Source organism: Mus caroli, chromosome 4, assembly GCF_900094665.2.
Source record: "Mus caroli chromosome 4, CAROLI_EIJ_v1.1, whole genome shotgun sequence".
NCBI lineage: Eukaryota > Metazoa > Chordata > Mammalia > Rodentia > Muridae > Mus > Mus caroli.
The window spans coordinates 120,157,047-120,179,046 of record NC_034573.1 but is presented as its reverse complement, the minus strand read 5'-3'; the positions used below and the strand labels follow the sequence as shown (position 1 = coordinate 120,179,046).

The window sequence follows — 22,000 nt, the reverse complement described above, 5'->3', positions numbered from 1 at the left end:
GGTTTCTCTGTGTAGTCCTGGCTGTCCTGGAACTTACTCTGTAGACCAGGCTGGCTTCGAACTCAGAAATCCGCCTGCCTCTGCCTCCCAAGTGCTGGGCACCACCACTGCTCAGCTTCCCGATCACCTTTAATACTAGTACTCAGGAGGCAGAGGCAGGCCTCAGTTTAAGACCAGTGTACTCCACAGAGCAAGTTCTAGAACAGCTAGAGCAATACAGAGAAACCCTGTCTTGAAAAACAAAAATAAAATGCTAGAAGGCCCTGGGTGATTGTCAGCACGTCATTACGTCAAGTAGGGTCTTGTTGCTCCTAAGGTTTCTTCTAAAGCTGGGCAATATGTGTTTACTTCAGAATATAGATGCCTGCACACCCATAGAGTTACATCCTTTTTGTTTGTATTTTCAAAAAATGGCTAGGCTGGCCTCAAGTTTGCCAAGTAGCTGATGGTAACTTTTAAATTCCGATCCTCACGTGTTCACTGCTCCCGCTCTGGGATTACAGTGTGCACCGAACCTAATTCACGCAGTACTAGGGATCAAACCCAGGGCAAGATCCACACCACTTGCACTATCTCCTCAGCGCTACACTCACTCCCCAGCAGACTGGGAGTTCTCACACTGATCCCTCTGGAGTACTGTCTCTTATCCAAAAATGCTTATTCTCAATAAGAACCCAATTAAGGTTACCAACTTACAGAAAGAAAATGAGAGTTCACACTGATCGTATTTGAACATAAGTACCACAGGACTCGTTTTAATTTTCTCTCCCTTTTTTTTGTACCAAAAACTCCATTTTCTTGAGAGTGAGATATCTTTTTGTGATTCTAAATATTTTTACATATTTGATCTGGCTCTGTGCATGTAGCCAATTTCCCACTTTCCCTTCAACTCTTTGCCTTCCCCACTTTGTTGTCCTTAGGAGGGCCCTCCTCCCAGCCACACTGATCTGACCTCCTTACCATCTAGTGAGACCCTATCCCAAGAGCCCATTCCCATAACAAAAAAAGTTTCATGTCTTCAAATAAATTTAAAATAAAAAACTATGCAAAAGCAGAATCTTTAAGTGACATGAGATGTTACCCATATTACAAAATATTACTTTGATGGGGCTGGGGAGATGGCTCAGCAGGTAAGAGCACTTTTTGCTACTGAGGAGGACCTGGGTTTGAGTCCCTGCACCCACATGGCGGTTCACAACCATTTGTAATCCCAGTTGCAGGGGGTGCAATGCCTTCTGATCGCTGTGGATCTACGGCATGGACTTGGCACACACAGACATACACAGTAATTATACACTTAAACATGAGGACAAAGGGCACACTTTTGGTCATGGTGTTTCATCCCAGCAATAGAAACTTTTAATTAAGACAGGCCTATGGTCTCAACTACTTAAAATGCTGCAGTTCAAGGCTAGCCTGGGCTACAGAAGGTGTTCAGGGCTGAACTGGACAACTTATTGAGATTCTGTCTCAAGTGCCAGCAGAGGTCAGAAGGCACCTGATCTCGTAGAACTGGAGTCACAGAGGGCTGTGAGCCACCATGTGGGAATCAAACCTGGGCCCTGTACAAGAACAGCAAGTGCTCTTGACTGGCAAGCCAGCTCTCAAGCCCCGTACTTACTGTTCTTATGGAGGACGAGGCATACATGTTGTCCACATAGAAACATGCAGACAAATAAAATCCACACACATCCACACATACAAAATAGGTGTATCTTAAAAAATAAAATAAAAAGTAAGGGGCCAGGACATGGCAGCCAGAGAAGGGGGAGTAGTAGCATGTGTGTGTGTGTGTGTGTGCGCGCGTGTGTGCATGGTGTGGACATGGTATCAGGAGACACAGGCATGAAAGTGGCACAGAGAAGCGCATGGTTCAGTTGGTATTAGGAAGCAGCATGCCTGGAGAGATCTTGATTGTTGTTTTTCCCCCTTCCTATTTCTAGGCCCCATTTTTTTCGTCTGTAAAATGAGCATGCTGCATAAGATCAGTGGGTTCTAAAATTTCAGTGGGGTAACATTTTAAATATTTTCATGGCCATTTTAGACTCACTGAACCAGGTTCTGATTAATTTTTGCTTACTTGTGATTCATTTGTTGAGTTCTTTTTCTTGAGACAGAGTCTGGCTAGACAGCTCAGGATGACCATTCTGACTTTCCCCACCACTCTGGGTGTGTTAGTGTTATTAACTGTCTTTTGAGACTGTCTCACTATGTAGCCGAGGTTGGCCAGTACACCAGTTCTACTCTGGGTATTTTTAGTAGGTTCTTCAGGTGATCCTAACACACACAGTTTGGCAACCATCCAACTAAATGATCTGCATAAGTAGGTGACTGAGATCATTTGCTGACCTCTTTTAGATATCTGTAATTTCACAAGAACCTTGTAAGCACTTATATTGCTACTAATAAAGTTCAAAGGGTTAACAAAGTCCACAAGGCAGTGGTGGTGCATGAGGCCAGACTGGTCTACAGAATGAGTCCCAGGACAGCCTATCTACACAGAGTAGACAGAGAAATCCTGTCTCCAAAAGAAACCACAAACAAAACCAAACAACAACAACAACAACAACACCCCAAAACAAACAAACAAAACCCCAACGAACTAAAAAGACTAAGACTGTAATGCTTGGAGAGTGAGCTGCTCAAAGTCACACAGTTTATCACTGAGCCATGAGTCAGATCCACAAAGCCCATTGATTCCAAGTAGCAATATATTCTATAGAATTCTGCAGAGAAGTAGCAATATATTCCATAGAATTCTGCAGAGTAGTATTTTAATTAGGAAATTTTAAGCGTGCTTTGGAATACTGGCAGGAAGACAGGATAGAGATTACATTATGCCACCTTAGACAGCGAGTGACACAGAAAAATAATACCCACCTTAACTGTACCATCGTCACTGCCAGTGCAGACAAGTTGGGGGCCCCGCCTGGCTGGGTAACAGGAGTTCACAAAGGAAGTATGCCCCTTTAGCCTTTTCACTCTCTCCCCAGTTTCACTATCCCACACCGCCACAGTTTTGTCTGTCGATGCTGAGAAGAGCATGCTAGAAAGAGAACACAAAATAAGACAACAAGAGACCGGAGTAGTCAAGAGCACTGGCTGCATTTCTAGAGGACCTGAGTTGGTTTCCCAGGACACACACAATGACCCAAAACCGGTTGTAACTGATGCTCTCTTTTGGCCTCTATAAGTACTGCATGCATGTGGTATACAGACATACATGAAGGGCAAACACCTAAATGCATAAAAAGATAAATCTCAAGAGAGAGAGAGAGAAAAAAAAGAGGCAAAAGTCATCTCTCTCCTCCCCCAACCAAAACGTGTCAGGTTCTTTCAGCTCACTGCCTGCTGCACTGTGACTTTAGCTCATGACCACAGTATGCCTCATCCTATTCACCTTCTAGATTCTGTAGCAGGCTGATCCACACCACAGGAACAATACAGAGGTTTATCAACTCACCTTTTCCCCCTTTTGAGATACATATGGATACAAGGCCCTCTAAGATGAAGTATTTAAGCACCACCTGCTGTGGTTACGGTGAGGCTGACTGTGGTAATTCTAGATTTAATAGGTGAGTAACTCCAATTCTTTGTTCTGTCTCTGGGAATGATTTCTATGTTAAAGTTGATCTCACACTGCTCTCTCTTTCTCCGAGACAGGACCATGCTATGTAGCCCAGGCAGGTCTTGAACTCAAGACGTTCCTGCCCCATCACCACCCCAAGACCTGGGAATGGAGTACGCACAATTATAATGCTGAAGAAAAAAATCATTTCTTTCTATTTTATGCCAATGGGTATGTTGCTTTTAAGTGTGTGCCATGTGTGTGCAGTGCCTATAGGCCTGAAGAGAGCACTGGATGCTCTGAAACTGAAGTTACTTAGGGTTGTTGACAAGAATGTGGGTGCTGGGAACTGAACCTGAGTCCTCAGCAAGAGCAGCAAGTGCTCTTAGCCTCTAAACTATCCCTCCAGCTCCTTAGAATGTGTTCTTAATTCACAATGTAATAAATGCAACATTGTGAAGTTTGAGATCAGAAATGTGAAACAGGCCAGGTGCAGTGTCATACACTCCCAGTTCCAGTTATTCAGGAGTCGAGGCAGAAGGATGGCAAATTTAAGATCAGACCGAGTAAATGACCAAGACTTTGATTCAGAGAGAAAAAACAGGGGCCGTGGAGATGGAGATGGCTTAGCCGGTATGAGGACCAGAGTTCAAATCTCCACATAATCACTGAGTATGGCCATACATACTTGCAACCCTAGCTCTCTGACAGAGCTCTGCAGAGACAGGAGAGAACCACTGGGGCTTGCTGCTCACCAGTTCAGCTCTAGACTCAGGGAGAGAACTGGTCTCAAGAGTAATGACCAAAAAAAAAAAAAGGGAAAGAAAGAAAAAGAAAGCCAGGCGTGCCTTTAATCCCAGCACTTAGGAGGCAGAGGCAGGCAGATTTCTGAGTTCGAGGCCAGCCTGGTCAACAAAGTGAGTTCCAGGACAGCCAAGGCAAGAGAGACAGAGAGAGACAGAGAGAGAGAGAAATGTACAGAACAGTAAATCAGGACACCTGATGTCCTTTTGTCCTTATGTATGGGCACAGACACACCCTACCTCCAAAATGCCATCATATGCTATTAGTATAATGTCTATCTATCTTGGAACACAGGGCTATGGACAGGTAAAAATAATAATTAAAAAGGAAAGAAAAGATCATGGGTTGGTGAGATGGATCAGAGGTAAAGGTACCCACTACCAAGCCTGATCTCCGTGCTCATGTTTTAGAAACTAAGAACCAACGCCCCAAACTGGCTTCTCTCTCTCTCTCTCTCTCTCTCTCTCTCTCTCTCTCTCTCTCTCTCCACACACACACACAACCCCTAATATGTCAAAACTCAACAATTTTGGTAGAAAAGAACTTCAGAAAAATTTATAATATAATTATCTTTGGAGAGGTAAAATGTGGAAAATTTGCTTAAAAAAAAAGATTTATTTATTTATTATATATGAGTACACTGTAGCTGTCTTCAGACACCCCAGAAGAGGGCATCAGGTCTCATTACAGATGGTTGTGAGCCACCATGTGGTAACTAGGGATTTGAACTCAGGACCTTTGGAAGGGCAGTCAATGCTTTCACCCACTGAGCCATCTTACCAGGCCCCTATTTGCTTTTTTTTTATTTTAATTTTTTGTTTATTACTTTCATGATAACAATAGTTAACTTCAACCCTCTGAATCTCTTAGCAGATGGAGGCATTTGCCAGTTTGATTCCTAGAACTCACATAAAGGCAAACAAAGAAAACTAGCGCCCCAAAGCCGTCCTGACCTGCATCCATGCACCCCACTCTCAGAAACATCAGCAGCACACACAATAACAGATAAAAGGTAGCTCTGGCTGCCCTAAAACTCTATAGACCAAGCTGGCCTCAAACTCAGAGACGCACCTGCCTTTGCCTCCTGAGAGCTGACATGTGCCACAATACCAGGCAATAAAAACGTAAAGAGCTATTTCAAATTACATTTGCTTTATGTCTCATAAACGGACTGCCCTGAGCACTGGTGAGTGGGAGAAAATGGTGATGTGCTCTTAAGTATACACTGCATCGCCCCTGTGGGCCTCAAACTGTGCTTCTCCTGCCTTAGCTTTCTCAGTCTGACATTACAGGATTACAACACTGTGCCCCGCTAATACGTACCAGTTTCTGAGAACGATTCCCAAGCAACAGAGCTCAGGGCTGACGTGTAAAGGCTGCTAAGCAATACTGTGGGAAGCAGCTGTCACTTCAGCTGCGGGCCACTCACTCACCTGCCATCTGTGTTATAGTGCAGCTCCATCACTGCTCCACTGTGTCCCTTCAACGTAGCATAATTATCACAGTCTCCATAGACGTTCCACAACACTGAGGAAGACACGGAAAGCCATCAGCAGCCAGAAAAACCTTACTTGGAAAATACCCGAAGTCTTTTTGAAATTATACACCCATGGCACAATACTAGTTCATCAATTAGATCGGTTTTCCTGACACTACAGCCTGTGTGTGTGTGTGTGTGTGTGTGTGTGTGTGTGTGTGTGTCCGTGCGCGCATGCACGCAGGTGTGGAAGAAAATAATCTCACGGGAACAGAAGACAGAGGACAACTTTCGGTATTGTCCATCAGGTACCATCTTTCAAGGTCAGGAACTTGGCAAGCAGACTAGGCTGGCTAGCTGATGGGCCCTAGATCTACCTGTCCACCTCCCCAGAGCTGAGAGTACAAGCACACGCCACCTTACCTGGCTTTATACTTTATACGGGTTCTGAAAACTAAACTCAGGGTTTTCTCAGCCTTATTAGACAAGATCTGCTTATTTTATTTTATGTATTTTGCTTGCGAGTATGTATATGCACCACATGCATGTCTGAACACTATGAAGGCCAAAAGAGGGAGTTGGATTCCCTGGAACAGGAGTTACAGACGAATGCAAGCCACCATGTAGCTAGTGGGAACTGAACCTGGGCCCTCTACAAGAGCAATATCTGCACTACCTGCTGAGGTATTATTCCAGCCCCTTAAGCTTTAATTTCTTAAAAGTTGGTACCTTTTCTTATATGCTCTGAATCTACAAAGCGTCTGAAAAGAGGGCTGTTAGGGTATAGTACCTCTGCTTCATTTCTACTTATTCTTTAAAATATTTATTATTTACTGATGTATATGAAAGTGGAGGGACAGTCAGAACATAGCCGTAGTAATCAGATATGTGTGTGTGTGTGTATGCCTTGGAACTGTATTACAGATAGTTGTGATGTCAGGTACTGGGAACTGAACTTAGGTCTTCCGAAAGAGCAGTAAAAAGTCTTTGTTGTTGTTGTTCTTTAGCTTTATAAATAGTTGACTTTTATTTTATGTATACTGGTGATTTAACTGCAAATAAGTCTGTGTAAGGGTGTCAGATCACCTGGAAGAGGAGTTACAGATGGTTGTGAGCTGCCGTGTGGATGCTGGGAATTGAACTCAGGACCCCTGAAAGAGCAACCAGTGCTCTTAACTGCTGAGCCATCTCTCCAGCTTGATTTTTTTGGTTTTTTGTTTTGTTTGTTTGAGGCAGGGTTTCTCTCTGTAGACCTGACTGATCTGGAACTCCCTCGGTAGACCAGGCTGGCTTTGAACTCAGATTCACCCATTAAAGCCAAACTGATGCTCTTGCTAAATCAGCTCAAGAGTTGTCCCCATGAGGGCTGGAGAGATGGCTCAGCAGTTAAGAGCACTGACTGCTCTTCCAGAGGACCTGAGTTCAATTCCCAGCAACCACTTGGTGGCTCACAACCATCTGTAATGGGATCTGATGCACTTTTCTAGTGTGTGTCTGAAGACAGCTGCAGTGTCCTCATATAAATAAAAGATAAATACATCTTTAAAAAATTATATATATGCGCTCTTGGTAGCATGGGCCTGTAATTCCAACACTTGGGAGGCAGAGGCAGGAGGATTAGAAATTCAAGTCATTCTGACTACATAGCCAGTTTAAGGTCAGCCTGGGCTACATAAGCATGACAGAAGGAGAGTGGAGGAGGGGAGGGAGGGGAAGAAGAGAAAGAGAGCAAAGAAGAATATATAAGTCCAACCAAAGCAACCTACTTTCCAATTAGTACATTTCCTTCCTTTTATTTTACACATGCCCTGCTTTAGCATGATTGTAGTTTAACTTGCCAATTTAGACTGATGTCTGAGGACTTCTATGGCACTCAAAATTAAAGAGATCATTATTAGCAGAGAGCCGTAAGCAACTCCAGTTCAAAAATTGTGCCTTACGTATTAGCCGGTCAAATCCTGCAGAAGCCAGGGTGGATCCATTGGGGTGAAACTTGCAGCAGTACACTTCCCCCTCGTGTCCCGAGAGCAGCATGATTGGAGCTTGAAGGGAAGAACACCTTGGCGGTCCCTAAACCAAAGACAAGTGTGAGGCAGCCATTGTCCACAGGCAAAGGAAAGCTGGGGCAGCGCATCTCATCTGGGTCAGGGATAGCACCCCTGCTCACAGAACTCTCTGACAATCCCTTGGACAGTCCAGCCTATGCCCAATGTGCCCTCTCCTCCCTAAGGCTGTTTCTGTTCCACAGACGACTTCTGACTGCTTGATCATGTTGAATCCACTTATGCTTAAGGATCTTAACATAGAAAGATATCTTTCACAAGAGACCGTCCTTATTTTGTATCTTTTAAATATTTCCTCCTCAGAGTCTGTCTTTCATCACTCAAACTAAACTACTTTGAGTGAGGTACCTCCCCACCTCCCCACACCAGTACTCCACTAGCTCCAGGGCTCGCGCATGGTCAAAGCCCCATCACTACCTGAACTTCCCTCTCTCACATCATTGCTTACACCTTTCTTTTTCCCCAGAGAGATGAAGCCCTGGGAGTACAGGAACATTCTTCATTTTGGTCACCATTTTCCTGTCTCAAGTTCACCCTGCTAGCCTCTGAAAAACCTTATATGGTTACAGCTTATTATGCAAAATAGATTTTGGGGGAATGAGCAGGGTCTTAATATGTAGCCCAGGATGGTCTTAAAATTTTCAGTCCTCCTAAGTACAAGTGTGTATCATTGTGCCTGCCAGGCTTAGCAAAGTAGATTTGATTATGATCTTGGAGAATAAGCCTAGGCAATCTTACTCATTAAATAGGAAAAACTGTACTACCAATAATCCTGAGATCTCTTTAGCAGATTCCGGCAGACTTACTTATTTTTATTATCACGTACTATCTATAAGCGATGGGTTTCATTTTGATATATCCACAAATGCAAATAATGTACCAAGATCATACTCATCCAATATATTTATTCAAAAAGTGTCACATGTTGGCTAAAGAGATGGCTCAGTGGTTAAGAGCACTTACTGCTCTTCTAAAGGACCCAAGTCCAGTTCCCAGCATCCACAATGGGCAGCTTTCAAGGGCTGTAACTTTAGGGTCAGAGGATCCAACATTCTTTTCTGGCCACTGAGTCCCCCCTCCCCACATATGACACACACACACACACACACACACACACACACACACTCACACACACGCCTAATATATCTAGGCACTGGAGAAAACAGCACTCAGTAAAACAGTAGACCTTGCATTCTAGTGGAAAGTGAGAGAAAGGCAAACAGAGCCACCCAGTGCTGTGTGCCATGGGAAGAAACAGTATGGGTTCCAGATTACAGGACACTCCAACTTGAAACACAGTGGTCAGGAAAGCCCCTCTGAAAACCTGGTGTCTGAGCAAAGATTTGAAAGAGCAAACAGCTGACCATGTGGGCATTTAAAAGAACATTCCAGCAAATGCACCAAAGAAAGAACATTATAGGTCGGTGTCTTGAGCCAAGTGACAGGCCAGAAAGCTGGTAGGTGAACAAGGTAAGGAGGGGGATTATTACAGAGAATTTGATTTTTTAAAAAAACGCACAATAGAAAGCCAACATACTGTTTTCAGCAGAGTATACCATGTGACTTAATATTTCCATGATTCCCCTGGCTACTGGATTAATAACCAATCCTTGGTTCAAAGACAAAAACCAGGAATACTAAATTAAGCTCTACCTGCAGTGATGTCAGATGACATAAAAACAGTTTTAACAAGAAGGTAAAAAAAAAGATCATGGTTACACAGTTCTCTTCTCTCTTTCAACAGGATTTTGCCATAATAAATAGCCTACGATGGCTTGGAGCCATGGATCTTCTGGATACAAAAAAGTTTGCCTTCCCTATTTGCAAAGTAACAGCTTCTTCCAGTCATGGTTAACGGAAATTTCACACGTAAAACATCCAAGATAACATCCAACGAGTGTTAATTACAATTATAAATGCAGAGAAAGAAAGAAGTTGTACCAGGTAGTAAAGCGAGCTATCATTCATTTCCATTGCCTCCCCTCTCATTCATTCGTCCACTCTGCAAACTTTCCTGAATGTTTCTTTTATGCTAAACCCCTGAAGATTTAGGATGCGGAAGCTTGGGTCTTGATTTTGAGGCCAAGGTTTTAAATGATTCAATGCCACTGAAGGGCTGAAAACAGGCGTCTACTAGCGAAACACGTATGAACCACACACAGAACACCAGGCACCTTCACCGAGGCCTATTTTAACTTCAGGCTCACTGTCTTTCCGTTCCCTCAGAGGCGACACCATCCGTAGGAAGAGGGGCGGAGGGCCAAAGGCGGGATGCCTCCCCACTTACCGCCTGCAGCAATGCCCCCGGAGTCGCCTGCTGCGGCCCGGCTCCGGGGCCGGCTCCTGCCGCTCCCAACAGCAACTCATGTCGCGGCCGCTTGACGGGAACCAGGGGTAGCTCCGGGCCCTTACGCTTCTGCTGCTCGATCATGGCGGAAGCCACTCTCCTCGGCGCCGCCACTAACCGCGCCGCCGACCGGAGGCGCCGCACAATTGGCTCCAACTGAGTTCTTCCTCCAGAACTTCCGGAGAGGAGCAACCAATTGGCTTCCAACATTTCCTTCTGCAACGCCCTCTGAATACACTCTTGTGATTGGTCCCATTCCGATGACGTCACGAGAAGGCAACTCTGGGATTGGGTCGCGGAGCTGGCGTTCTCCCCCGCCCCCTCGGGCGCGCAGTGCATTGTGGGTGAGAACGAGCGGAGCAGGTTTGGCGTTCCTAGCTATGAAGCGGCTGTCCTGCTAGGCGCGGACGCGGAGTGAGTGTGTGGGGAATCAGGCGGGTGGCTGTTCCAATCTGGAAGGTGCGAGGCGGTGATAGGCCTGAGCCTGCCATTTTCAGCTATCAGCCTTAGCAGCATGGGGTGGCAGGGGGTGTCGCCGGAAAGAGAAGTCCCTTAGTAGGCTGGAGCGGAGCTTTGGCATCTCTGGCTCCAGGACTCGAACCCTCAGGCCGCTATCCCTTGACAGCTGCTCTGCAGGATGCCAATTCTGCGTCCAGCTCTGTGCTGGCCCGAGTCCTGGCCCTCAGGCTTCAGTGCCGGACTTGGCTGAGGCGGCGGACTTAGTTGTTGTCACCGATTTAGCCGTCTTTTTAAAGGGCTTTAATTTATGTCCCCGAGACAGCCAGTGATGAGGAAAGTATCAGATGGTTCTTCCAAAGCACAGTTTAGTTGAGAAATAGAATAATCATGCTTGCGTGCCAGGTCTTCTCGAAAGTGGTTCAAATGATATTTATTGTGCAGTGCGTTTGGGGGTCATTCTTGAAGAAATATGGTCCTCTACCCCAGAGTGTGGGAAACGTGTTAAACAAATTTGATGTTAAACAAAAACCAGTTGATCGGAAGACTATCTAAACAAGCGATGCCTCATGCTGTGAGTTACTAATATAAGCTTGAAGGCTTTTTAAAGGAAAAGACGTCTGAGCGGTTCCTATCTGATGGGACGGTTCTAATTAGGGGAAGAGAGAACGTTCTGCACAGAACAGCAGGTTCTATCAGTTGAAAAGATGACGGAAACACAAAGAGCCGGTGTGTGTGGGGAGAGAGAAAGCGAGCATGAGAGCGAGCAAGCCCTAGCTTAAGTGAGAATGGTATGGGATGAACCTGGAAGTCATGAAGATTTGCAGGAAGTTGAAGCTTTTACTTTAAAATTAATAGGAAGCCAGCGAAAGTTTTCTCTCTCCTCCAGAATGTGGAGCAGAAGAGGACTTGATCCCTCAGGCTTAGTGGTGTGATGAGATTGGAGAGAGATAAGAGTTTTACTGGGAGTAAGTAGACCATTTCGGGAGCATGAACAGTAGTTCTGATCAGCAATGCCAGTGAGAGCCAAGCTGGAACTGTGACTGAAGACAGGTTTAACAGTATCTTGAGATAGCAGGGGAGTAAATTGGACAGGATTTGGTGGTAGATTGCATGATGCTCTTAGTCCCAACACTGGAGGCTGAGACAGGAGGTCTCAAAAGCAAAGCTAGCCTGGGCAACATTGGGATTTTCAACCCATATCAGGCTGCTAGCGTGACACATTGTTTCATCCTCTTCCCCGCCCCCCTCCCCCTAAGACAGGGTCTCAATATGTAACTGGAGCTCCTGGAACTCACTCTATAGACCAGGCTGGCCTTGAACTCAGATCCACTTGTCTCTGCCTCCCGGGTGCATGTATGTATTTGTCCCTTAGGAATGCCCAGTGCTAGCATGTGAACTACCATGGGAGTGCTAGAAACTCTAACCCCAAGTCCTTTGTAAGCGTGTCTTAGTTAGGGTTTTATTGCTGTGAACAGACACCATCCATGTCTGAGGCAACTCTTATAAAGCCACCATTTAGTTGGGGCTGGCTTACAGGCTTAGAGGTTTGGTACATCAGTATCAGGGCAGGCATGGTGCAGGAGTAGCTGAGAGTTCAATATCCTCCTCATCTTCTAGATTGAATCTCTCTGGCAGCTAGGAGGAGTGTCCAAGCCCACCCCTACAGTGACTTCCTCCAGCAAGGCCACACCTATCCCAACAAGGCCACACCTCCTAATAGGGCCACTCTCTGGGCCAAGAATATACAAACCATCACAAAAAGAAACAAGTGCTCTCAACCTCTGAGCCACCTCTCTCTAGCCCTTGCATAGTGAGATTCTAGCTCACAGAGCCAGGGCCTGGGGATGTGACCTCTGGTTTCCGTCCTTAGCACTGCAAGAAGACCTCTTCCACCAAATAAGAATTTTAAAATTGCTTAAGGCCTCTGTTCTGTGGGTAGAACAAATGAAAAAAAAAAAAGGCAGGGCGGAGTGGTGTTCTACTTTAATCCCAGCACTCAGGAGGCAAAGGCAGGTGGATCTCTGTGAGTTCAAAACTAGTCTGTGTTTTCCATAGTGTTCTCGAGACAGAGAATCTGTCTTGAGAGAGATTGGGGGTGGGTGTTATTAGATATTGCTCTTCTTAATTTTATTTAGGTTTATTTAGAATTATTATTTTATGTGTATGAATGCTTTGATTGAATGTATGTATGTATACTGTGTATTAGCCTGGTACTGAAGGAGGCCAGAAGAAGGCATCAGATCCTCTGGGACTGGAGTTACATACTGTTATGAGCCACCATGTGGGTGCTGGGAATAGAACCCGAATCTGCTGGAAGAGTGGTGCTTTAACCTGCTGAAGCTTTAACAGCCTAATTCTGCAAGGAGCCACTTTGTGTATTTCCATGACTAATGTGTGTGGAGAGGAACTGGGATGTCTGCCCACATTTTGGGTGTTCCAGTGCTATTATAGATTCTATACTTGGCTAATTAACTTCTTAAGTGTGGTGGTGATTAGTAAAGGCCTCATAATAGAACCATGAAGTTCAAATTAATAACACCTGTTCGGCCATGTGAGGCTGGGCAAAAGAAGGGAAAGTCTGGAGATGAAACCGCATGGCTGGGAAATAGGAGAGGGGGGCACTCAGTCATTTCTCTAGAATGGGCAGATCAGCCTCTATCCTGTGTACATGTTCCTGTGTGCAGGTGTGCATATATGCACATGTATGGAGATGAGAGATTGACATTGTATTTTTCTGTTGTTCTCCACTTTACTTATTAAGATATTATCTCTCACTAAACCTGATGCTCACCGCTTCCATTAGATTTATTGGCTACCTGGCCCCAGGGATTCTCAAGTCACTGCCTCTGCAACGCTGAGATTATGAGCCTGCACATCTGGGCCCAGTTTTTATACTTGGGTGCTGGAGATGGAAACGCGTTCTCATATTACAAAGCAAGTCTTTGTGACTGAGCCTTCTCACCAGCATTTAAAATTAAAAGCACATAGAAAGGTGTGCATTTAAAATTAAAAGCACATAGAAAAGTTGGAGAAACACTCAGCCATTAAGACTTCTTGCTGCTCTTTCAAAGGACCAGGGTTCAGTTCCCAGCACCCACATTGAGTAGTCACAACCAATTTTAGCTCCAATTCCAGGGGATCTTCTGGCGCTCTCTTCTAGCTTATAGTGGCACATATGCGCACGCGCACACACACATACACAAATAAAGAAAGAGAAATTCCTTTTTTTACTATATAACTTTGATTGGCTAGGAACTCACTGTGTAGACTAAGCTGGTCTCAAACTCAGAGATCTACCTGTCTCAGCCTCACTTTTTAGGGGGAGGGGGTTCAAGATAGGGTTTGTCTGTGCAGCTCTGGCTGTCCTGGAACTTGCTCTGTAGACCAGGCTGGCCTTGAACTCAGATCTGCCTGTCTCTGCCTCCTGAGTGCTCAGATCAATGGAGTACAACACCAGTACCCAGCTAAGACTTCTGTTGTTGATGTTTTTCAGGCCTGGCCAGGAGCATTAGACTCTGGGATCAAATTCTACTGTTGCTAGGTCTGTGTGTGTGTGTGTGTGTGTGTGTGTGTGTGTATCTCACTGTGCATTTCAGGCTATCTTCAAACTTTCTGTTCTTTCTCCCCAACCTGAGTACTCAGGCATGCTAGGCTTTCTATAACTAAGCTATATCCCCAATCATAGGCCTCAGACTTTCTGTGTACCCCAGGCTAGCCTCAAACTCACGACTGTTTCCTAAGTGCAGGGATTGTTGGTAATACAGGCAGAGGTCATTACACCCAGCTCCATTGCTAGGTTTTTAGCATAAGCCTAGTGATCTGACTCCTAGAAGCTGTTCATCATTAATGTACATAAGAATAGAAGCTATATTTTATGTCCCCTACACAGCATTGTACCTGGACATAGTAAATGCTTGGTAAATGTTGTCTTCTTACCATTCTTACAAGGTCTCATTGTATAACCTTGGCTAGCTTGTGGCTCATCTGGCCTGAGACCTCTCTTTCTGATATTTCTGAGATCTAGGCACACGTACCCTTTCTTTCCAAAGTCATTGCATGACAAATGAGTAACAGCAGTAGTGATAAAAGGAGTGAGCACTGCGCAGGGATGATGCCACTGGAGTAGTGATTCAGGACAGTAAGGCAGGAAAATCACTTCATCTCAGTTCAGCAGGGGTCTAGAACTGGGCAATACAGTGAGACCACATGTCAAAACAGTCATGCAGTTCTGTCACCAAGTCTTGCTTAACATGTACCAGGTTCTAGATTTGATATCCATTATCATAAACAAACAAAACTGACCCTAAGCAAAGCCAAGCATGGTTGCACATGCCTGTCATCCCAGCACTGAGGAGGCGGATGCAGGAAGATCTTCACAAGCTCAAGGGTAACCTGAACTACACAGGAAAACTCTAGCCTCAAAAACACCCCACAAAACTAGGCTAGGAAGATGGTTCATCCAGTAAAGATACTTGCTGTGCAGGAGGTGTGCGGGCCTGAGTTCAAAACCCCAGAGTCCACATAGAAAGCCATAGTTACTTGTGTGTATGAATCCAGGGCTGTGGTGGAGGGAACAGGGTTCACTAGTGCTTGCTGACTGCCTGGCTAGCTCCAGGTTAGTGAGAGATCCTGTGTCAAGGGAAAAAGATGGAGTGCCCTCATGCACACCAATATACAGGCATGCCCATACACCGTAGACACAAATAAATGTAAGTAAAATTAAAAGCAACGGCAGCATCCCAGATGAACTAGCCAAATAACCAAATCCCCTGCGCAGACTAAGAGTACTAGTGATTGGGTAAGTAACAAGTCACAAAGAAGTGGCATCCAGGTTCCCAGATGTCCCACAGTTAGAATGCTGAGATGAGATGATAGTCCATTGTGAGGCCTGACATTATTACTTTTGGGAGGTTACCCATGGCCTGTCTGCATGTTTCTGGGGATAACCTTGGGGGGGTCATGCTGCATGCTAGACAACCTCTGCCATGACCTCCATACCCAAACCCAGTCATTATTTCCTTATTTGTATGTGTTATATATGTGTTCATATATGTGTGTGCACGGGTGTACATGCGTGTGTGGGCATGTTGGAGGCCAGAGGTGGATGTTCAGTGTCCTCCTTGATCACTCTTCGCCTTCCCTTTGTGGAGTTTGTTTGAGACTGGGTCTCACTGTGTGTCTTGGGCTATCATGGGGATGACCTGGAACTCACAGAGATCCACCTTCTCTGCCTTCGGAGTGCTGTGGTTAAAGGTGCGCATCACCAGGCCTGGCCTCTTTACCTTTTGAAACACAGTCACCCACGAGGCTATCCGGTCTGACTTGGGATCCGTCTGTCGCTGCCCCTCCCACTGTGGTTACAGACTCCTGCCACTGCGCCTGGATTTGTATGGATCTGAACTCATGCTTACACAGTAGGCATTCTATGACTGAGCCATATCCCCAGCCCCTCCTTCTTTAATACAGATGTCTCTCTAATTGTTGTTTCTTTCTGAAAGGACGTTTGAATTAGCTTTAGCGGAAGAGAGATGGAGGAGCCGTAGACTGTTAAGGATGAATTCAGGAAGGCCTGAGACCATGGAGAACTTGCCTGCACTGTATACTATTTTTCAAGGAGAGGTATGTTTTGCGCTTTGAAACTTCCCTTTTAGAGAGTGTGGAAGCGTCTGAGGGAGGAGAGCGTCTGGGGTTACTCCACTAGAGGCTGTCACGGACCTTCTCTAGGCCACAGACCTCTGTGAACTCACTCGACACCTCACAGCATCTCTACCTTACATTTTAAACTTTTTCTCTTTTTTTCACAAAATGGGTCTCTTTACCAGTCTTTTTGTCATTTTAGCAGAAGGAATCGCTATCTATTTGTTGCCAAAGCTAGAACTCTGGTCATGGCACTTGATTTCATCCTTTGGTTCGCTGTTGCCCTTTCCTCTTTACCTCCCTCGAGAGTCCTCATCATACCTCCAGTCTACGTGCTGATTCATGCCTTCACTACCCTGTAGTCTGCATCTCTCGCTTGGCTCTGACTGGAATTGCCTGCTTCTATTGCAGCCCCTCTCCAATCTGTTCATCGCTCTGTACCCAGAATATCATTCCAAAACAAGTTATGGCTCGGAATGTGGCTCAGTTGGAAGAGTGACCGCCCAGCATGCGGGAGGTCCTTGGGTTCTGTCCCGAGCACCACAAAAACAGGGTGTGGTGCTGTGAGCCTGTAATCCTAGCACTGCGGAGATGGAGGCAGGAGGATTAGGAGTTCAGCTCAGGCTGTCAGGCTTGGAGGCAAGCTCTGCCTGCTAAGCCACTTGACAGCTCTGTGTTTGCTTAATTTTGAAGCCGGGCCTCACTCTGGTTCCAAAGTCTAGTCCGGGCCTAGTCTGGTTCCAAAGTTACTCTGTAGTCAAGCCTTGGCCTCAAGTATCAGCAGTACTTAGGTATCAGCCTTCCCCATGCTGGGAATTACAAGCATGAACTCCTACACTTGGCCTAATGTATGTTTTTATGGGCTATCATTATGAAACATGATCTGAGGGGAGACAGAACTTCACAGCTTTTCAAAAAAATTTTTTGAGGTAGGGTCTCACTTTGTAGTCCTGGCTGGCCTAGAACTCACTATTTAGACCAAATTGGCCTCAAACTCAAAGAAATCCACCTACCTCTGTCTCCTGGGTTAAAGGTGTGTGTGTCATCAACACATCCAGCCTTGAAGTTTTTCTTCGTGTTTGAGAGGAACCTTGGGGAGGAAAGGGTTTATTTTACTTCTACATCACAGGCCGTAACGAAGTCAGGGCAGAGAGTCAAGGTAGGAGCCTGGAAATAGGAACTGAAGCAGAGGCCGGGGAAGAAGGCTGCTTTTGGTGTGTTCCCCTGGGCTTGCTTAACCTGCTTTCTTATAGGACTCAGGACTGCCTGCCTAAGCGTGGCACCACCCATAGTAGGATGGGCACTCCACATCAATCATTAATCAAGAAAATGCCCCTACAGGCCAGTCTGGTGAGGGCATTTTCTCAGTTGAGGTTCCTTTTTCCCAGATGACTCTAGCTTGGGCCATGTTGACAACAGTCTAGACAGTCTAGAAGTCTTTGTGTAGTCCAGGCCAGCTTGGAACTTGTGCTTCCCTTCCTACTACCTCCAGAGTGCTGAAGAACTTCAGAGTCCTGATGCTTTTTCAGCAGCACCCGGTGTAAGGTTCTCCAGACACACTGGTGCGTGATGTCAGTGCATGCTTCGAGTCTGCTGACTGTAACTTGACAATTGCAGGCAAGGGGATCCTATCTGTTTAGGCTAGCCTGGGCTACTGAGTGATAGCCTGTCTTGAACAAACCAATTAAAAGAAAAGTTTACACCTTTAGTCCCCTGGGAGGCAGAGGCAGGTGGATCTGTGAGTTTGAGTTCAGCCTGGTCTACAGAATGAGTTTATCAGCTAATATTTACATGGAGGACCAGTTTACATTAAGATTGAAAACAATGGCCAGGTGTTCATCCCAGCCTTTGGGAAGTAGAGGCAGTCTATTCTCTGAGTGCAAGATGGGCCTGGTGTGCATCGTAAGGTTTAGGCCAGCCAGAGCTACACAGTAAGCCCCCATCTAAAAACAAACTTGAAACAAACTTAAGAAAAAAAAAGATTAAGCTTCTAAAGTGTGTTAGTGTGTGAGGAGTGCTCGAGAGCTTGACAGACACACACACTCACCACACTCACACCGAGGGTTATGAATTATCCATATGAGTAACTTCTTTTGGCGGGTAAGAAGGCTCTTCTCAGGCCCAGTAATCACCCAGTGGTTAACAAATGACCAGGCTGTGTTCTAAATCTTCCAAGTCTGCTGTCTCCAAAATCTAGCTGGGATTGATTGCAGGATCACACTGACATATGAAGGAGCCGGAAGCCACATCAGAGGATGTTTTAAGTGAGCGGCAGTGGAGAGGGCTGCTAGGTCAGGGTGTACGATGCTTCTGCTCCAGCGTTGGCCGCAGTAGCAGTCTGACTTTGCTAACTGCTTGGAATGCACTATCTTGGAAATCCAGTTTATTTTACACACAGCTTAGGCTTTACTTTTTCCTTTTTGAGACAGGAATTCTGTGTGTAGCCCTGACTGTTCTAGAGCTAGCTCTGTAGACCAGGCTGGCCTCCCATCTCAGAGAGATTTCCTTGCCTCTGCCTCATTAGTGCTGAGACTAAAGGTGTGAGCCGTCGTCACCTCTCAGGAGGCGTCTGTTTTTTAAAAGTTGTTTTTATTTCCTACTCTCTGGCTTGGTATCTGGCATACATAGCTGCTACATAAATAATGGAATACAGCTGTCCCTCAGGCTGATAGTGTGACTTGTCCTTGAAGAAACCGGTCCAGCTGGAATTCTAGGATTCATCTCTTAACGGGCATAACAGGGATGGTGGCAGTGTGCAGTGACTGAGCAGATGAGATCCATTTTCTTCTTGTCCTCTGAGATCTTGCTGCCAGTGTCTATTAAACATGGCAGGGGTGTAAAGGATAGCAGTGGGAGCTAGGGCTTGTCTTAGATTCACCACAGACAAGGGAAATGCCGGAGGGTAATCAGTGATGGTAGAAATACTGCTGGAGTCAGATTAAAGAATGCTCTGTGCCTGAATGCACTGCTCTCCAACGCGGGACCGGGAGTTCTGAGCCTCGGGTTCATCATTCACATTATGAGGAGAGCAAGTTTCAGGGCCAACGCAGGCTCTTATCTAAAGAAGGAAAGTCATTTTACCCAAGGCCCGAGTTTCTGTTGAGATAATGACTGAATTTCTTCCCCCACCCCTCATCCTCCTGAGTCATTTGAGTGATTATTCTTGGGACCCCAGGAAGACTGTGTGCTTATCTGCGGCAGGTGCCATCCTGTTAATTTCCACTCTGACGACACCCTAGGAGACACAGAGGTGGAGACACCTGGTGCTGGAAGGCGGCAAGAGCACCTTGCTTCACTGAAGGCTCGAACGCTTCTTTCTGAAGCTCATTAACCTGTCCCTTTGGGAGAAGCAAAATTAAGGTCTGTTATAGCCTCTAAAGACGATAATGCGGCCCTGGGGTCTCAGGACTGAGAAGTTATTTTGTCTTAATTTACAGCAGCAAGGTGGTTTGGGCCATAACTTCTGGATGCTGCTGTTAAGTTTTTTCCGATAACTGTGCTCCTTAATAATGCCAGTGTGAGGTTGCTCAACTTGTCTTTCAGAATCCGAGAGCAATGTCAGAGTGCTTTAGCTGAGACAGGAGGAAGACATTTGCTTTTGTTTTTATTAAAAATGGGAGGACTTGGGGCTGGAAAGATGACCCAGTGGTTAAGAGTATTTGCTGCTCTTACAGAGGACACAGGTTCTTCAGTTGGTACCCACATGGTGGCACATAACTATCTATAACTCCGGTTCTAGGCCATCCAGTGTCCTTTCTGACCTTTCTAGTCAACAGGCATGTGTATAGTGCACATACATATATGCAGGCAAACACTAATTCATAAAATAAATAAATATAATTTAAAATAAAAAAGGAAATACCTTTTCATCTGGGACCATTTTCACACGGAACAAATTACTTTGTGAGCTGGGGTAAGTCCTTGGTATCTCTGGCCTTCACTCGTTTCATTTGAAAAGATGAGAGGGTTAGACCAGCTAAAGTCTTTGTTGATTTTGAGACAGAATTCCACTCTGCTAGTAATCATGGACTCAAGGCATGCTTTCTGCTCCATGCCTTCTTCCCTGCCTCCCCTCCCCCATGCTGGTCATGCAGGTGTGCACTGCTGGGCCTGACTGGGCCAGCTCGTTGCTAACGTCTGGTCTAACGCCTTTTCTTGCCTTTAAAAAAATATTTATCCTTATTTTATGTGTATGGTTGCTTCCCTTTGCATGTGTGCCTATGCACTACAGGCGTGCAGTACCCTTGGAGGCCTGAAGAGGGCACTGAGTCTCCAGGAACTGGAGGTATAGACAGTTATGTATGGCTATGAGCCACTGTGTGGGTACTGGGCACTGAACCTGAGTCTTCTGTAAGAACAAGAGGGAGTTCTGAGCCTCGGGTTCATCATTCACATTATGAGGAGAGCAAGTTTCAGGGCCAACGCAGGCTCTTATCTAAAGAAGGAAAGTCTCCGGCCCCTTTACTATCTTTCTTAAAGCCCTCTGGCTCCACCTTGTTGTACTCTCTTAATTGTACTGGTTTTGGATTGTTTTGTTGTTGTTGTTGTTTTGGTTTTTTTGAAACTGTTTTATCCTTACTTTCCCATGGCTTGTTTCTCAAGACAGTAGAATTTTAGGGTTATAACCCTTTCTTCACGGTGGCTCTGGAAAGAATATAGTTTAACTTCATGGTCAGCCTTGCCTACACAGTGAATTGGAGGCCCGCCTGCATTGCCTGAGATCCTCTGTCAAAAACAATAAAGAGAAAAGATTGATTCTCGGTTGTGCAACATTGATTTTTTATTTTGTCTTTATAGGTTGCTATGGTGACAGACTATGGAGCTTTTATCAAAATCCCAGGCTGTCGGAAGCAAGGTGGGAGCCCTTAATGGGGAATTCAGCACTTCCACCGCACTCACTGGCCCCACATCCTCCCTCTAGGACCTACATTTTCCAGATAGTTGCTTGTTTACTTTACTTTGTTCTCGGTGTAGCAGTAGGGATAGAGAGTTTTATGTGCATGCACCTGTGTATGTGCACAGTGCCCGGGCCTTGATCTTAGGATTACCGGCCTCTAGTAACTGGGCACTGATTGATGTGTGTTTTTAAAGGAGACTGAAGAAGCATTTTAGCAGTATGTGGTGGCTCAGGCTTGTATGTACCTCAGCACCCAGGAAGCAGAGGAAGGAGGGATGCCACAAGTTGATGAACAGTCAAAGACTACATGGTGAGACTGTCTCAAAAACTTAAAGCCACCACCACAACAGAGGAGCTAAGGAGATGGCCCTGAGAGCTTGAGGAGTTGAGCTCAATCCCCAGCACCCACATAAACAGCCAGGCACCACATACATTGTAACCCCAGCACTGGATACATTGTAACCCCAGCACTGGGTACATTGTAACCCCAGCACTGGAGGGCAGAGACAGTGGACCCCGAGAGCTCACTGGCCAGCCAACCCAGCCTAAAGCACGACTGTCCTGTTCAGTAAGAGACACTGCTTCACAGCAGGGCATCAGAGGGTGCTGGAGGGAGACACCCGCTGTCCTGCTGTGGCTCCTGCATGCACGTGTACACCTGGAAGAGTAGGTTGGTCTCACAGACTATAAGATGAGGAAAAGAAAGAGGCTCTGGACGTGGACAGTGGAGCATTCCACAGGAGAGACT

General features: G+C 45.7%; 2 protein-coding genes across 5 annotated transcripts in view; one reads left to right on the top strand and one right to left on the bottom strand.

Moving 5' to 3' along the window:
• Positions 1-10,602, bottom strand: part of Snrnp40 (small nuclear ribonucleoprotein U5 subunit 40) — a 28,843-nt gene extending 18,241 nt beyond the window's left edge. Inside the window, exons 1-4 of the mRNA XM_021159454.2 lie at positions 10,200-10,602; positions 7,790-7,919; positions 5,806-5,899; positions 2,881-3,046 (exon numbers count right to left, since the gene is read on the bottom strand). Coding sequence (XP_021015113.1) covers positions 2,881-3,046; positions 5,806-5,899; positions 7,790-7,919; positions 10,200-10,598 — 789 coding nt within the window. The 5' untranslated portion in view covers positions 10,599-10,602. The remainder of the gene's footprint in view (positions 1-2,880; positions 3,047-5,805; positions 5,900-7,789; positions 7,920-10,199) is intronic.
• The window catches only part of Zcchc17 (zinc finger CCHC-type containing 17), a 43,054-nt gene continuing 31,610 nt past the window's right edge, over positions 10,557-22,000 (top strand). The window contains exons 1-3 of one of the 4 annotated variants that reach the window (XM_021159455.2): positions 10,563-10,673; positions 16,217-16,337; positions 21,153-21,210. In XM_021159455.2, the coding sequence (XP_021015114.1) occupies positions 16,272-16,337; positions 21,153-21,210 (124 nt within the window). In that variant the 5' untranslated portion in view covers positions 10,563-10,673; positions 16,217-16,271. Of the gene's footprint in view, positions 10,674-16,216; positions 16,338-19,556; positions 19,716-21,152; positions 21,211-22,000 lie in introns of those variants that run through there. The other 3 variants (XM_021159456.2, XM_029476065.1, XM_029476066.1) reach the window with 3 other exon arrangements.